Genomic DNA, 18,342 nt, shown 5'->3' with positions numbered 1-18,342 from the left:
TAGGACTTTATAGACAGGATTCATTCAGACCACGTCTGAAGAAAAGTCTTTTCCTCAAAAATCGATACCATTCAACAACAGACCTTGGGGATGAGTTTTAGAATATCAAAATCCTCATCCAAGGTCTAACTTGAAACCTTCCATAGCATCTAAACTTGCCCTAGTGAAGTAGCAGAGATGGGGAGAGGGAGAGAAGGAAGAAGGGCGGTGGGAAGCAGTGGTCGAGGGCAGGGAAGGAAAACCTGCCGTCTCTGGGGTAACAAGCGACCCCGCGGGCAGCGGACCCGCTGCCGTCACATGTCCTTCCCGCCTCCCACCCTGTCCCCATACTGGTAACGCCCAGGACAAAGAATTCTGACGTCCCCACTTCTTCAGACATGTATTTGCCTGGAAAAGTCAGTTAAAGATTTGCCAAGAGGAAAAGATGTGACCGAAGAGGTGGTTTCTCAAAGCGGCCTCAGGTTCAGTGATTATCGTGTTCGGGTTCAGGTGAGCAAGGAAGGACATGGACAGGAGATGAGGAGCACTGGGCTGTACCACCACAAGTGAGCCAGGCAAGGGATCCGTAGTTTGTTCTGGAGGAAGTACGGAGCCTTGCATTCTGCTTCTGGCTGGGCCACTCAGCTGCGGGAATTCAGGCGTGGAGCTTTACCTCTCTGGGCTCCAGCATCCCAGTCTATCAGATGATGAAGTATGGAGCAGACAACCTCCACGGTCTTTCAGCCTAATGTATTGACTTAAAATTGAAATATGATGCTTGCCCCTCTCCTTGACACAAGGTGGTGTGCTTTCCAGCTCTTTCCCCCTCACGGCACACGGAGACCTGTCCCCAGGACACTGGGGAAAACTGGCAAGATGCGCCCAGCCAGAGGTCACTGGCCAGAGCTTCCAATCGTCCAGGTCCAGCCCTACCACTCAGAGGGCCGAGGCAATCGATATCTGTAGCTATTTGTGGCACACTGACTGGGAAATTCTTCCATAAAGCATATACTAGGAAAAAAATCAATAATGGTAGAATTCTGTAGGTACACATTGCTCTCTACATACATAATATTCAAAAAACCTTAAGTCTGTGTAGAGGTTTTCTTCAAAAAGACATAAAGCATTTGACTGACTTGTATTTAATGGTCTTTTGATTGTATACACCACACCATGAACAATGTTAGAAGTAATCAGAATTTCAGTTCTTTACAAGTGTCGCTAACCAGCTATTGGCAAGTCTGTTTATAGGCACCCACTTACTACCACCTGATACCACAGCAAGAGTCTTTTTGTGTTTCAAAGCAGTGTGGCGAAGCTGGCTCTAGCCTGTAGACGTAAGCTCTGGCCATTTCCTGGGCTTCTCTACTTACATCTCCTATCATGACGGCCTCCTCAGGTTCACAGCCAGTTCCCCGCAATGCTTCCAAAAAGAACGTCTTCTCTGGTTTTCCCACGACTGTGGCTTTGGTGTCTGTGGCATACTCCAGAGCTGTCACGAATGGTCCAGGCCCCAGGGCAAGGCCGTCTTTCCTCTTGTAATACCTGGCTTTGTGGATTGCTATCAGAGGGGCCCCATCCAGGAGTAAGCTAGGGAGACAAAGAAAATGGAAAGTGGCTAAGAAAGCAAGGCTTTTATAACTGGAAAAGCATGTCAGGCTCACAAAGTGGTTTTATTCACACTCACGGAAACAAATAGTTTCTTATTAACTTTTAATGACTTGCTGTCTTCTAATGAATTCGCGAAGAACTGCTGGGAATTACACTCAGATACGCGAAAGAAAGGTGATAGATTATTAAATTTGGGATTGCTTCAACCTTTTACCTTTAGTGGTTTCAGACACTTTACCCAAATCACCAGGGAAAGAGAATGAAGAGAAGTAAAGCTAAATAAGACACTCGAGGGAAGAAGCTTAACTTAATGAGACAGGTTGTTTCAGCCTTCCCTAATGGCAAGCAGGAGGCTCTGGAGCCTTTTCCAACGCGAGACAACTGTTGCCGCACGGATGGTCTCGCTAATGCCGGAAATACCTGCATTCCTCTTTTTCTACTCCAAGATGTGAGTTTCTTCTTCAGTCAGAAATTCAGAAGACCATTTTACAAACACTTTCTCTTGTATGTTTACCTTTTCATCCTACCTTTGACTGCTTCAGGCCATCTTCCCTGAAGAACACACCAGTGAGGCTTAAGGGAAGGCCCATACTGTTAAGTCCCTTCCTCTGTCCTGACATAGGACTAATGCCCTGAGACCGAGGGGAAGGGCAACCGGAGTTTGAGACCCAAACTCCACAGAGAGCTAAACCCCATCCCCAAACACCTGCCACCCGCCCCAACAGCGCCGCCCGCAGTCACAGGGCAGAAAACAGCCACGCACATACTCTCCTCTAATGGAATCCGGGACAGGATAGATTTCTTCAACTGCTTTTAGCCAATGTAATAAATGATCTCACTGACCTGATTTACTTTAAGTCATCTCCTTAGTTAAAATATTTAGTATGTCCATCGAGGAGGAATTCATCACATCTTACCCTTCACAATTATGAGTAATTAAGTGCTCAACTATGAAACTGCTAAATTATTCTTGTCAGTGGGCACAGAAACGCCTTCCTGTGGGAGATGCAGAATTCAGACATTCATGATTAAATATTTTATTAAGTAAAAACCAATAGTGGACTATTACAGGGCCTTATTGTTAGTTACTACGAATTGCTCACAGCACAGGATAGATCCTTCAAATGTATTCACTAACATTCATACAAATTAACTTCTTAAAGCAGATCCTGAAATCCTAACTGTTAGGAAACCTGATAAAGTCAATATGTTGGCCTTAAAGAACCACTGCTGATAACAGTGAGATAATACTGGTTGATTTATCTAGCCCCATTTCTTGTCACCCTACCCCCAATCCCATCTATTTGCTACTCTACCACGGAACTGGAATTCTTTATGCAACAGACCTCAAAATTGCTTTCCACTTATATAGCTAAACTAAAAACTCATTTGATTTAGCTTTGTTAATATTTTATTATATATTAACTGGGGATAAGACTTATCAGCTTGATTGATGTGTGTACTTTAATTCCCAGGCAGTACTTTAGTGCCTTCCCTGGAAGGGCTGAAACTGCGGGTTCCTCCACATTTCTCTAAATGGGAACAGGTTCTCCATGAGGCTGGAGAGGATAGGCATCTCTCAGGGAAGTGGTTCCTGCTTCTACCTTCCTTCTGTGCACAACATGGGCTTTACCGAATCTTTGAAGAGCCAAGCCATATTCAGGATGGACTGAAAGATAAACGTGTTCTAGAACACAGATTAGAAGATCTTTTATAGAACATTTTTAAAAATATCAAAAATAGACACCCCAATACTGGGAGTATTTTTACACTTCCTAGACAGGGCCGCAAAGGGTCAGTTGCTTTTGTTATAACAAAGAACGCATTAGCAGGAAGTCTGACAATTTTCTGTCTGTATCTCACTATAAAACCACTGAGGTTCAAGAAATAAAGGGAGGGGAAAGGCACAAAGAAGGCCTGATTCAAATATCTCTGGCTGCAAATCCCATGTAGGCCAAGTACAAAACCTGTAACATGCCCTAGCCAAGCAGGGCCACAACACAGAAACCTTAGGCAGAGCAGTGAGAGGAAAACTAGGGGGAGAGCTCACATTTACAGCTACAAACCACTGCTGAAAGGGACCTCAAGGAACATCAGGTCCAACATGCCCTGTCGTTGGATGAAGAGATCATCCAGACATGTTGGCCATGATCGACTGCACCACCAAGGAGAACTATAGCCCAGAGAACATCTGAAAACCAATCTAGTCCTCTTCCAAATGCACTATACTGTCTTTCTAAATAACTTTTCTAGGAAAACAATAAACTTTTCATCATTTCCATGGAAGATGGAGCATATGGAAATGAAATCACATGGCAGCTTAAATGATTGTCAGACCTTTCCTATATGTCCAACATCAAACTAGGGAGTCTCTTCCTTTCTGCTCCCCCCAAAACCATGCCCCAATCTCTCCCATCCCAATATATTCACCCAGGCCCTCAAACCAGACACCTAGGAGCCATCCTTGACCTCTCCCTTTCACCCATCCCCCTTCACCCCTACTCATTAACATATCCAGTAATTTCCAATTCCAAAACAAAAATTAAAATATCTCAAAACTGCCTTCCTCCTCTCCTGAACTTCTGCAACGGTCTCCCAACCAACCTTCCTGCTTTCTATTCTTGCTCCATTCTTCCAAGCCATTGTACAGGCAATATGGGAGTTTTAAAAGTACAGATGGGATCACATCCCTCCCCTACTCAGAAGCCCTCAACAACTTCTCACTGCAAATAGTCTAAAACCCGAAGTCCTCACCGCAACCTACATCTCCAGTCTTAAGTCACCTTCTCAGTCGATGGTCATGTGCCAGATACAGCAGTCTCTTCCAACTTCTTAAAAACCATGCCACTCTCTTGCGCTCCAGCCTACACCTCCTGACACAGCTCCCCATGGTTTTCACACGGCTGTCTTCTGCTCATTCGTCAGGTCTCAGCTTCAACATCAGCACAACGAGGAAGCATTTCCAGCCTTCGCATGTAAAGTGGACTTCTTCCTCGCCTCTGATCTCTTCTCTCATCACCCTTTTCCCTTTGTATCACTTCCCAGAGTTCACCATCCTTACTCAACTGTGATTGGTCTGTCTTCCTCACCAGAATATAATTTCCACTATGCCCATCAGTTTCACTCATCGCTGTTATCTCTGACTTCCAAAACACAAACAAAAAAAATGCTGGCACTTCTCCCCAAATGTTTACTGAATTAATGGATGAAGCTCCATCTGTCTCGGTCCTGATACATGACACGAGGAGTAATGCTTACCTTCCTAGGACTAGAGAGGATCTATGCAAACCTTTTCAGACAATGTCTGTCTGACAATAATGGCAATTATTATTCTTCATAAATACAGAAGTATGGGAACCATGCTACTTAAAATAGCTAAGAGCAAATCACTTCATATTTGTGGGCCTTGGTTTCTTATCAAACAAAGAGGCTGAAACAGATCAGGTCTTTTTCAATCTCAGCACAGCTGATATTCTGGGCTAGAAAATGCATTGTTGTGCCTATCCTATATGCAAAGGACGTTTAGCAGCGCCCCTGGTCTCTCCCCACTGGATGACAGCAGCAGCCTCTTCCCCAGCTGTGACAACCAAAAATGTCTCCAGACATCACCAAATATCCCCTGGGAAGCAAAAGTGCCCCTGGTTAAGAAACATTAAACTGGATGACTACCAAAGCCTTGACACTCAATACATTTAAAACCCGTCAACCTGAGAAACACAAACTACCAAAAGCCCGAATTAAAATGATAGTAAATCATGAAACATATCAAAGGAAAATCTCACTAACAACGAACTGTATTACTACATGCAACAACTTGATTAATCTCAAAAACAGACAAATACGCTACAATTATATGATTTCATTCATATGAAGATCAAGAACCGGCAACACTGACAGCAATCATAGTGGTGACTGTAAGGAAGGCGTAGTGTTGACTGGGATAGGGAGCCTTCTAGGGTGCTGTAGATGTTCTGGTCCTTGATCAAAGTGGGGGTTACACAGGTATACCTAAGTGTAAAATTTCATTGAGTCATATACTGACAATTTGTATACCCTGCCATGCATGTTATACATCAAATCAAAAAAATCAGTAATAATATATTTATGTGACTTACTCACTGGAAGCTTTTATTTGGAGTAGCAAGAGCTGCCTTGACCATAAAAGAATCTCCCCATTGATTAAAAAGTAAGAGTCGTTTAGTGGCCGATAATCAACTCAATTCTGTATTCTGATTTTCAGACTGGCATATTAAGCTGTCCTCCTGCATATATAACTCAAGTTCTTAAGTCTTAAACAATTTCTTACTTACAAAGTGTTTTATTTTTATAGTCTGGACTTCAATTTAAAAAACTGCATCATAGTCAGCCCTTTCAAAAGAGAAAAAGCCCAGAGAAATGATTTTTACTTTAAGGCCTGCTGCCACATTGTTCTGGAATTCCTCATGCCCGGGGCTCTGAACACCCGGAAGAAGTTCAGGAGTTCCTGTCCAAATGCACTAATAACCGAGGCCATTACTGTTGATTTTTTCTTCCCTTTCTAAGGAACTGAATATACTGGAGTAATCAAAATAATTTTATTTTTTCTTAAGGAGATAGGGAAAAGAAAGCAATTCAACACTGAACAGAAACCATCCACGGTGATAAGGATCTCCTCCCCCAAACCCAAACCCCCTAATTTCTGCACACCTCTAAGACTTTGGGAGGACTCCTGTACCTGGCAACAATTATAGAAGTCACTAACAAAGTTTCAAAACATTATTACTAAGCACACTTCATCTCTGCATTTAATTGTGAAAGTTTTGGTATCATTGACCTTGTTATAACGATATTTTAAGAAGTTCCTCTAGAAGCTACAGGTAGCTGCTCTTAGGGAAAAAAAAAAAAAAAAAAACGCCAAAATTACAACTTTTCCTAGGTTAAGCAATTCTCTGTAGTTTTCCTCCCAAATCCTTTTGACCCAGCAATAGATACTTCTGAAAACAATCTTAGGGAATAAATATAAATACTATTTAAAGAAACGTGCTTTCATTTTTCAAAAACTAACTTCAAAATCCTGGAAACAGCCAATAGGATATGTATTGTACTCTTTTATTTTTTTATTATTTTTTTTAAAGATTTTATTTATTTATTTGACAGAGAGAAATCACAAGTAGATGGAGAGGCAGGCAGAGAGAGAGAGAGAGAGAGAGAGGGAAGCAGGCTCCCTGCCGAGCAGAGAGCCTGATGCGGGACCCGATCCCAGGACCCTGAGATCATGACCTGAGCCGAAGGCAGCGGCTTAACCCACTGAGCCACCCAGGCGCCCTGTGTTGTACTTTTTAAAGTGGAATATGCTGTGGCAATCGAATGTGTTTTGGAGGACTAGTAACACAGATAAACATGCACAAAAGTGGAGTTAGCCAGTGAACCCAGAGTATACATATATTCTCATTTTTATCTGGTATTTATGGACATGGAAACAAATGAGCTATGTGCTAGCATATTAACTGGGGCACTCTTTATGTAGCAGGATTACAAGTAATGTTATTTTTTCTCTTCTTTTTTGAGCATTTAAACTTATCCACAATGAAGACTTTTGAAAATTACTTTTACACTGATTTTTTTTTTTTTTTAGTCTTGTGACTAAGTTAAGTGATCTGTTATTAAGTGATCTGTTTACCCAGCAGCCTTTCTCCTAATAGAGATCATCAGGCTTAATTATAATTGGTCCATTACTAAAATGCTTAAACTTTAGGTTTCTTACTCAGGTCAGCAGATGAAAAGAGACCTTGCCACAAGCAAGTACTACAGCTGTGCAAATGAATGTACTGGAGCTGGGGATATTCGTGGTGATGAATCCAACAGTATTACCAGGGGATAAAGCACACTGATAAAGTAAAACACGCACAAAATACTACTACTTGTTGTGTAGGGATACCTGCTGTATGTGGTAAGTGCAAAGAAATATATGACAATAATCAACACAGAATTCATGACTGTGGTTACTTCTGGGTCTTAGGTGGTAAAGTCAGGAACATACACGCAGGGGCTATCAAATGTGCTGACAGTTTGTATTTCTTAAACTGACTGACAGGCATATGAGTGTTCCTTATATTACACTTTGTATCTTTCAGTGTTAGATAAAAGGGGAAAAGCCATCCATGGCTCTTAGCATTTGAATGTCTTCTAGAACCCAAACCCAAGCATTTCTATTCCCTATAGCTGGTTCTTATCCTTCCCCAAAATCAATTCTTTAAATTCAGGTTTTTCATTTTCATTCAGACATTTAAGACACATTTGTAGACAGGCTGTACTATGTATGTGTGTGCATGTATGTGCTTGGGGCTTACATACATTTATGTATGGGTTTACATATGGGTTTATGAATGGGTTTACCCATTCAAAACACAGTAAATAAGAGGCAGTGTAATGTGGAACGTTGATGTGTCTGCCTCAGGGTGATATGCCCCAAAGCTGTTATTCAAGGCAGCGATGCAACGGGGTTTAAAATCCAATGTTTAAAATCCAATGTTTATTCTCATTATCAACCTGAATAGTAATTTAACTAATCAGTGGTTTATTTGAGATGTCTATATTTGCCACACACAATCCAAACAGCTGTAGTCATTGGTTGGAAGGCACAGTCTCTGTGGAGACATCAATATGCAAAGAAGGGCAAGACCTAAAATCCTTCTGTTAATTCTCCACCCAGCTGTTAAGTGCATTTGTGAAATTAGAGTTGACCTATAAGTGCACTGTAATGCTTTAAAATGTAGTGTTTAAAAAAATCGATATGGTTAGGGAAGTGTACTAATTAGACAGCATCCGAGCAATTACAAAGTCAGTATTATGTCAACATACATTTTTATTACCCTGAGTCTAGTATTCATCTAAGACAGAGACCTCCCAACTTCCTATTAAATATGTCCTTCCCAAATTACCAACTAAAATCAATCAATACCCTCTCCTTGATTTCTGTGGTTAAAGAAATGGATAAAGATAGTGGGTTAAGTTCAAAAGTAAGAAATCATAGCAGATTCTCCATTTTACATGAAAACTGATTTTGGCATAGCAGTAAACCTTACTTAAGGAGCAGCTAGATAATCCACCCTCCTCCCCCCAACCCAAGAAGCTAAAGGAGGATAACTGAAGTAGGTGAAGCAAGAAGAATCTTACTACCAGACACCCCAAAGTGTATCTTCACGCAGTGCACCACAGCAATGGATCTTCAGGAAATACATACAGCAAACGGATACCGAACAACTATGAAAAGTGAGTGTTTCTTTTAAACAAAGACTTGACTATCACAGTGACAGGTAAGAGAGTCACAAATAAAAGTGCATTAAGTAGCCAAGGTTTCTATTAACCAAGGATCTAAAATAAATATTCATACAAAGAGAAAAGGTAGTTACTCCCAAAGTGCTATTTTTGGCCACAAAGATTTCCAAGATCAGCAGCAAATAATGAGCCCAGATGTCTGAACCCTGCAGTGAGTTTTAAACTTTCCTGCAAACATTCTGACTACTAGACATCTACATCAAGAAATGACTTTTACATCAAGTATGTCAGAATGAGGGCACCTGGGTGGCTCAGTGGGTTGGGCCGCTACTTTCGGCTCAGGTCATGATCTTGGGGTCCTGGGATTGAGTCCCGCATCGGGCTCTCTGCTCAGCGGGGAGCCTTCCTCCTCCTCTCTCTCTCTGCCTCTCTGCCTACTTGTGATCTCTCTCTGTCAAATAAATAAAAATAAAATCTTAAAAAAAAAAAAGTATGTCAGAATGATTCTTACAAATCTTCATACTAGTAAGAAAATGATGTTTTTATGGCATTCTTTGTAACTAAATACCAAAAATTTACCAAACCATTACAAAAATTTTTTACACAAGTTCAGTATATCCTGATGCAATATTTAGAACTACTGAACTCGTCATAAACTGAAAGGCAAATTACACGGTTTAATGGCTTGACAAGAACTAAAAAAGATGAAAAATGAAAAATCTAAGGGGAAAAAAATCAGTCTCCCTCTAGAGCATATTTGTGGGTAGATTCTGCTCCAATTTATCTGAAGTGTAAGAACCAGGATGCTGTCTTCCTTTTGAAGCAGCCAGTGCAAAGTTCATGTAACCAAAATGGACACACAAGTGAAGATTCAGAACATTTTCCATGTTGTATTTCCCCACATTTCTATTGGCAGCCATTGGAACATTTCCAGTTAAACACCCCAAAGGACACACAGCCCCAACCTAAACTTATCACCTCCTGAACCCCGACAGGGGGTGTCTCTGTCATATGTGCTCAGGTTAGAAATCTGGACATCAGCCTTGATTCACTGGTCTTCCTCACCCCTAAACCCAACCATCCATCAAGTCATGTTGACACGACCTGAATCTGCTCCTTCATCCTTACTGCCACCATCCCAGTTCCGACTACCACGATCACCTATCACTTATCAAATAGTTTCTTTGAAAGTGTGGTCAAATGTGTCAACTTCTCTCCAAACCCTAGACTATCACTAGAGGAAGAAATTGTGTGTATTGTTTTTGGAGCATTAATCGGGATGATATACCTACCTTCAGACAATAGCATAGTCCATGGAGAATCAAAGGAATGATAATAAAAGATAAAACTGAAACTCTTTCCCACAGGATGAATGAGGTTAAAATGAGCAGAAGGTTTAAAGCTTGTTTTTCAGAGACCTGTTGCTCCCTCATCAGTCATTACATATTTTCAGATCCTACTAACATATCCACTAGCTGTCTCTCCAGAAGCCTGGACTCTAGGTCATCTGACAGGGTTCCAGACTAGGAAAAGCCACGCCCAGCATTCCTACCCTGAGATAAGGAGGCCAAAACCCCATTCAGTTTACACCAGTTCTCAGAGCCTGCCCATAACCACTTCTACTCTTTGTCCCAAGATAACCTTCTGGGGTTGAATTTTGCCTCATCCTGGGGAGATTTAACCCCATTTAACCCCGAAGTGAACATGGGATGTTACATCTATGTTTGCTCAGTGATCACAGTCCATCTTTTCTCATGAAGAGTCATGTAAGTTTCCCTGCCCTTTTCAGCACTATGTACGGAATCTCAAGCCCTCTGATCATAAAACGCTTGTTCTCTCCCCCTTTGAGGAAGCAGATTGGAAGCTTATCCTCCAGTCTCTTCCTTTGGCTGCTTCTTAAATAAACTCCTTCCTTGCTGCAAACCTGATGTCTCAGGGACTGGCTTTGCTCCCCACCAGGCAGATGACTTGGATTCCATTACAAAATTGCTAACTTCAGAGCTGCAGTATTATTATGAATTTCTGCCCCAGGGTATTGATTCTACAAACCAGAAAAACCCCAATGATCATCACATTTTAACATATTGATTATTTCTTAAAAACTAAGCAAGATAGTAATAAATATGATTTAATGTTGATCTTGAAGTGATCTTGAAGGCATCTACCCTCATGTACAATTTGGGTGGCCAGAAAGTGAAATACATCTATAACCTTACATGACAGAGACTCAGGAAGGGAAGAGAGGAGCATATGATCAGATGAAAAATAAATAGCTAGAGACTTACCGGAATGCTTGATTCAGTATCTGATAATGAAAATGTTCTGGTGCCAATCCTATGACCACAGCATTGGGATCACTTGTTTGTATTCCTGGGAATGGAAAAAATATGTAATTATTGAAAAGTGCAGTTAAGAGTAATGATACATTTTATAATAAAATAGCTTTAGTCAATGAAATACAAATTTTTGCTATAGCCATAATCTGAAATTTAAGAGATTATTCTGCCCAAAGTACTTTGGAGGTATAAGCAATACTTTAGTTTGTTTTCATTATTTTTAATTTTCTAGTATTTCTGCATATTCCTTTTCCACTATGTCACAATGCTCAGTAATCAGAAGATCCCAATGGAAACTTACAACTTGATGCTCTCAAACAAGGGACAATTTCTAACTTTTAAAAGCTTTACTGAATACAATCAACAAGAACAGCCACGAGTTCTCTATGAGCTATCAGATCAATAGCAATTGATAAGGGACTAAAAGTCCAAGAGCAAGGGAAATTAGACTTTCTAATTGACAGAGCTGAGGTTAACACACTCATGATAAATAAGGAGTGCACCGTAGATTCTACAGTTTTTTACTTAATGCCTCATCTACTCTCAGTTCCACAAATATTATTCTATCATTATTTTAAGGCCTTGGTATCTGGTAACAGAACCTTAGATATGACAACTGAACAAGTGCATTCACCATCGCGGTTATTAAAGGTCTGATTAAAGGTTCTGCAGATTATCTATATACCAATTCCTATTTGCCTCTCTCACTGCCTGCCTTGAAGCATCATCACAGAGTCCACCAAAATGGAAGGGGAAGAAATAGAAAGAGCAGATACCCAGATTTCCAATTTCCTCCTTACTAGTAGCCACAAATACTGAGTAGTTCAGAAATGGTAGTACACCACCAGCAAGCACTGGCTGTCACTGCTTCTAGGCCTTTGCAGTGCAAGATCTAGAGAATTTTTTTTTTTTTAAGAGAAAAAGGGAATTGATAATGGTATTTTTAATTCAAAATTGGTAATACACGGCTTATTTGATTTTTATATTCTTTTTTTTTTTTTTTAAATTTTTTATTTTTTATAAACATATATTTTTATCCCCAGGGGTACAGGTCTGTGAATCACCAGGTTTACACACTTCACAGCACTCACCAAATCACATACCCTCCCCAATGTCCATAATCCCACCCCCTTCTCCCAAACCCCCTCCCCCCGGCAACCCTCAGTTTGTTTTGTGAGATTAAGAGTCACTTATGGTTTGTCTCCCTCCCAATCCCATCTTGTTTCATTTATTCTTCTTCTACCCACTTAAGCCTCCATGTTGCATCACCACTTCCTCATATCAGGGAGATCATATGATAGTTGTCTTTCTCTGCTTGACTTATTTCGCTAAGCATGATACGCTCTAGTTCCATCCATGTTGTTGCAAATGGCAAGATTTCATTTCTTTTGATGGCTGCATAGTACTCCATTGTGTATATATACCACATCTTCTTGATCCATTCATATGTTGATGGACATCTAGGTTCTTTCCATAGTTTGGCTATTGTGGACATTGCTGCTATAAACATTCGGGTGCATGTGTCCCTTTGGATCACTACATTTGTATCTTTAGGGTAAATACCCAATAGTGCAATTGCTGGGTCATAGGGCAGTTCTATTTCCAACATTTTGAGGAACCTCCATGCTGTTTTCCAGAGTGGTTGCACCAGCTTGCATTCCCACCAACAGTGTAGGAGGGTTCCCCTTTCTCCGCATCCTCGCCAGCATCTGTCATTTCCTGACTTGTTGATTTTAGCCATTCTGACTGGTGTGAGGTGATATCTCATTGTGGTTTTGATTTGTATTTCCCTGATGCCGAGTGATATGGAGCACTTTTTCATGTGTCTGTTCGCCATCTGGATGTCTTCTTTGCAGAAATGTCTGTTCATGTCTTCTGCCCATTTCTTGATTTTTATATTCTTATCTCTTTTCACTTATACATAAAATCACGGGTATCAATACTAATAATACTAGTAATTACTACTTTGTTTTATCTTGTATCTATAATTTAAAATAATAACTAACTACATTACTAACAACACTAAGACTACTAAATGCAGTTTAAGATTTCTTTGCAGTTAATTTTTTATTAATATATAATGTACTATTGTTTCAGAGGTAGAGGTCTATGATTCATCGGTCTAATATAATACCCAGTGTCATGACATCACATAGGCTCCTTAACATCCATCACCCACAGTTATCCCACCCCTTCATCCCTCTATCCCCTCCAGCAACCCTCAGTTTGATTTCCTATGATTAAGAGTCTCTTGTGGTTTGTCTCCCTCTCATCTCATTGTCTTTTATTTTTCCTCTCTTTTTCTATGATCCTGTTTTTTTTCTTAAATTCCACATATCAGTGAGATCATATGATAATTGTCTTTCTCTGATCAACTTATTTTGCTTAGCCTAATACCTTCTAGTTCCATCCACATTGCTGCAAATGGCAAAACTTCATTTTTTGATGGCTGAGGAGTATTCCATTGTATATATATATATACACCATGTCTTTATCCATTCATCGTTGATGGACATGTGGGTTATTTGCATAGTTTGGCTATTGTGGACATTGCTGTTATAAACATTAGGGTGCACGTGCCCCTATAGATCACTACATTTGTATCTTTGGGGTCAATACCTAGTACTGCAATTGCTGGGTCATAGGGTAGCTCTATTTTCATCTTTTTGAGGAATCTCCACACAGTTTTCCAGAGTGGCTGCACCAACTTGCATTCCCACCAGCAGTGTAGGAGGGTTCCTCTTTCTCTGCATCCTTGTAAGCATCTGTCATTTCCTGACTTGTTAATTTTAGCCATTCTGACTGGTATGAGGTGGTTTTGATTTGTATTTTCCTGATGGTTAGTGATGCTGAGCATTTTTTCATGTGTCTGTTGGCCAACTGGATGTCTTCTTTGCAGAAATGTCTGCTCATGTCTTCTGCCCATTTCTTGATTGGATTCTTTGTTCTCTGGGCGTTGGGTTTGGTAAGTTCTTTATAGATTTTGGATACTAGCCCTTTATCTGTCATTTGCAAATATCTTCTCTCATTCTGTCAGTTGTCTTTTGGTTTTGTAAACTGTTTCCTTTGCTGTGCAAAAGCTTTTAATCCTGATGAAGTCCCAATAGTTCATTTTGCTTTTGTTTCCCTTGCCCTTGGAGACATGTCTAGCACAAATCTGCTGTGGCTGAGGTCGAAGAGGTTGCTGCCTGTGTTCTCCTCTGAGATTTTGATGGATTCCTGTCTCACATTTAGGTCTTTTATCCATTTTGAGTCTCTTTTTGTGGGTGGTGTAAGGAAATGGTCCAGTATCATTCTTTTGCATATGTCTGTCCAATTTTCCCAACATTATTTTTTGACAAGAGTCTTTTTTTCACTGGACATTCTTCCTCGCTTTGTCTAAGATTAGTTGACCATAGAGTTGAGGGTCTATTTCTAGGCTCTCTATTCTGTTCCACTGACCTATGTGTCTGTTTTGTGCTAGTACCATACTGTCTTGATGATCACAGCTCTGTTCTAGAGCTTGAAGTCCAGAATTGTGATGCCATCAACTTTGGCTTTCTTTTTCAATATTCCTTTGGCTATTCAGGGTCTTTTCTGGTTCTATACAAATTTAAAGATTATTTGTTACAGCTCTGTGAAAAAAGTTGATGGTATTTTGATAGCGATTGCATTAAATGTATAGATTGCTCTAGGTAGCACAGACGTTTTAACAATATTTGTTCTTCCAATCCATGAGCATGGAATGTTTTTCCATGTCTTTGTGTCTTCTTCAATTTCTTCCCTGAGTGAACTATAGTTCTATAGCTCTGAGTATAGATTCTTTGCCTCTTTGGTTAGGTTTTTTTCCTAGGTACCTTACGGTTTTGGGTGCAACTGTAAATGGGACCAACTCCTTAATTTCTCTTCTTCTCTCTCATTGCTATTGTATAGAAATGCAACTGATTTCTGTGCATTCTGATTTTATATCCGGAAACTTTGCTGAATTCCTGTATGAGTCCTAGCAATTTTGGGGTGGAGTCTTTTGAGTTTTCAACATACAGTATCATGCCATCCTTTGCAGTGCTTTTATCCTTAGAATCTACCCCTCTATGGAACAAACCATCAAAATACTATATTTTAGGGGCTCCTGGGTGGCTCAGTAGGTTAAGCCTCTGCCTTCGGCTCAGGCCATGGTCTCAGGGTCCTGGGATCGAGCCTTACATCGGGCTCTCTGCTGAGCAGAGAGCCCGCTTCCCCTGGTCCCCACGCTCTGCCTGCCTGTGATCTCTGTCAATTAAATAAAGTATTTTTTAAAAATACTGTATTTTAAAGTCATTTGAAGTAAGTCTCTTCTCTGAGTGAATATGTCACCAACTTGATACAGAATTAAATTTATTTGTTCCAATTTGATTTTGGTTTTCAGGGACTGGCTTGTTTTTTACTTTTTAACCACCTTTCAAACATGCAAAACATTTACATGGTTCCAAAGGCAACGCTATAAACAAGGTACTTGCAGAGAAGTCTTGTCTCCTATCACTTTCTTCCTTCCTCCTGTTTAGATAAACACTCTTCCTAGTTTCCCACGTACTCTTCTTTAGATTCCTTTCACAAATATAAGACAAACACATATCCATTTCTCTCTCATTTTCTTACACAAAAATATGTAAGGTTACCTACACCCTGCTTTTTCACTTAATATATCCTATGAAGACCACTCCTTATCAGGAGACAGAATTTGCCCTTCCTTATTTTCCAGCTACAAGCCATTCCGTTTTGGGGACATATCATAGTTGAAACAATCAGCCTCTTCCAATGAACATTCATATTGTTTCCAATCTTTTGTTATTTCAAATAAGGCCATAATGAACAATTCTAATCACATGCCATGGTGTATTTTTGTAGCTACCTCTTAGGGATGGATTCCTACCAGTGGCAGCTCTGCTTCATACCCGGTTTTGCTAATGCCAAATTCCTCTCCATAGGAGGTGCTCCATTTTATATTCTAGTCAGCATTCGGATTCTTTTTTTTTTTTTTTTTAAAGATTTTATTTATTTATTTGACAGACAGAGATCACAAGTAGACAGAGAGGCAGGCAGAGAGAGAGGAGGAAGTAGGGTCCCTGCTGAGCAAAGAGCCCAATGCGGGGCTCGATCCCAGGACCCTGGGATCATGACCTGAGCTGAAGGCAGAGGCTTTAACCCACTGAGCCACCCAGGTGCCCCAGATTCTTTTAATAAATATATTTTCTGTTTAGTTCAGCCAAAGTTGGCTTTCTGTTTCAAATAATAACTCTGCTTGATACACTGTTCTACTTCCTGATAGGACAAGTTTCGAGGTTCTGCCGAACAATATAGTCACGCTGAATTTCCCTCATCATTATTTGTAAAATCATCGTAAGATTTTATAATGAGGTACTTATATCCATTTTTCTATATTGTGTCATTTCACTCTGAGTATCATTTATAAAAAGAAGTAATGTGGCAAAGCTTCATAAAAAACAGGATATTTTCTCAGGGTCTGTCAATTTTTTTAAAGAAAAAAGTTTTATTTTATTTTGATTAAAAGTATTTTATGCATTGTAAAAACTTCACATGATACAGAATATCTATTTTTTTTCACAATATTATTAAGATTTATTCATCAGCCTCAAAAGCCAAACCCATCATAAACAGAAACTACTCATAATCAATCATTTATAAATGAGATCATATTAATTCCATTAAAACTGAAATAAAATGTAAGATTCTAACATATTTCATTTAATCAAATTAATACAGTGGCTCCTGGATTGAGGATTATAATACATAAAGTGATTCTGACCTATGTTTTTTCAAACTGTGGGCCATGATCCATTAGCAGATTAAGAAGCTAATTTGGAGGGCTCTAAGCAGCATCAAATTCAAATAAACAATAAAGTAAACCAAACAGAAAATGGAGTACATCTCATATAGTAGGACTAAGTATTGTTTAACACACATAAACACAAATACTTATCTACTGGGTTACTATATTATGTGTGCATATTGTGGCATGTAGTCAAAAGAAGTCTGAGAGGGGTGCCTGGGCGGCTGAGTCATTAACCGTCTGCCTTCAGCTCAGGTCATGATCCCAGGATCCTGGGATCAAGCCCCGCATTAGGCCTCTTGCTCAGTAAGAATCCTGCTTCTCCCTCTCCCACTCCCCCTGCTTTGTTCCCTCTCTTGCTCTTTCTGTCAAATAAATAAATAAAATCTTAAAACCAACAACAAAGAAACCAGATTTGAGAAACATGAACTTATTAAAACTATCTGTTGACCATTTCAATAATAAGAGGAAATCTGACAAAATGTCCAGTTTTAAGAATGTTTTAACGTCCAGTTTTAAGAATGACTTAGAAGCAAATGTGAGGAACCAATTTCTGTATATTTCCAAATGTCCCCTACCTTTGAAATCAGGGAGCGCCCGATCATCCACTAGCAGCATGGGTCGAACTTGTTTCTGCTCTACTAAATTTCTGGCTGCAGTCAGCGAAGTGAATATTTCATCTTCAGAGATATCAAACTCCAATTTTTTCAACCTATCCAGTAGGTCTTGCTTGCTCTCTTTGGTTGTATTGGTCACAAACCTAACCATTACAGAAGCTCCACGCAACCTGGGAAAGTCAAATTCATATGTCAACAAGCAGCTTTTACACTCTAGCCCCATAAAACCGGATTTACAAAAACGTGCCAGAGGTCAGAAAATGAAGAGTAAGTCACCAAGCCAATGTTTTTATGGCCAATAAGCTTGTTTTTGTAACCTATCCAGATTTTTACAAACCATCCGCACCCTGTGGACTGCTTCATCTTCGAAGGCTGCACCGTCTAACTGTAAAAGCTATGTATGTCTACCTCTCTGAAGGCCTTCTGGAACTGAGTTTTACCTCAGGGTTTTAGTAAAGAAATGAAAAAACAAAACAGAGTTTAGTAACCACTGTACTCACAGATTATGAAAGAGAAAGTTATTTTAGAGATTATCTACTAGTGCAGTGTTCTCTTAAAGACCGGACAACAGAAGCCAGGAGTTAAGTGACTGCTCAGCTCTGCACAGAAGGGGGTCAGTAGAGCCCATGGGCAACTCAGATCTATGTTGTGGTACAACTTCTGAACTCCTATGTGAAGAAACAGGGGACACTTCAGTATGCTTATTCCTTCTTAGCAGTCAATCAGAGTCAGGCTA

At 40.0% G+C, this 18,342-nt stretch overlaps 1 protein-coding gene across 7 annotated transcripts in view; it reads right to left on the bottom strand.

The window, feature by feature from the left end:
- The window catches only part of HDHD2 (haloacid dehalogenase like hydrolase domain containing 2), a 35,808-nt gene that overhangs the window by 6,069 nt on the left and 11,397 nt on the right, over positions 1–18,342 (bottom strand). For all 7 annotated transcript variants that reach the window (XM_059139195.1, XM_059139197.1, XM_059139198.1 and 4 more), the window contains 3 exons: positions 17,568–17,776; positions 11,133–11,217; positions 1,353–1,569 (listed from right to left, as the gene is read on the bottom strand). In XM_059139195.1, the coding sequence (XP_058995178.1) occupies positions 1,353–1,569; positions 11,133–11,217; positions 17,568–17,776 (511 nt within the window). The remainder of the gene's footprint in view (positions 1–1,352; positions 1,570–11,132; positions 11,218–17,567; positions 17,777–18,342) is intronic.

The sequence above is a fragment of the Mustela lutreola genome, chromosome 11 (assembly GCF_030435805.1).
Source record: "Mustela lutreola isolate mMusLut2 chromosome 11, mMusLut2.pri, whole genome shotgun sequence".
NCBI classification, from domain to species: Eukaryota; Metazoa; Chordata; class Mammalia; order Carnivora; family Mustelidae; genus Mustela; species Mustela lutreola.
Note: the sequence above shows the minus strand (reverse complement) of the source record. Positions and strands in the feature narration are given on the sequence as shown.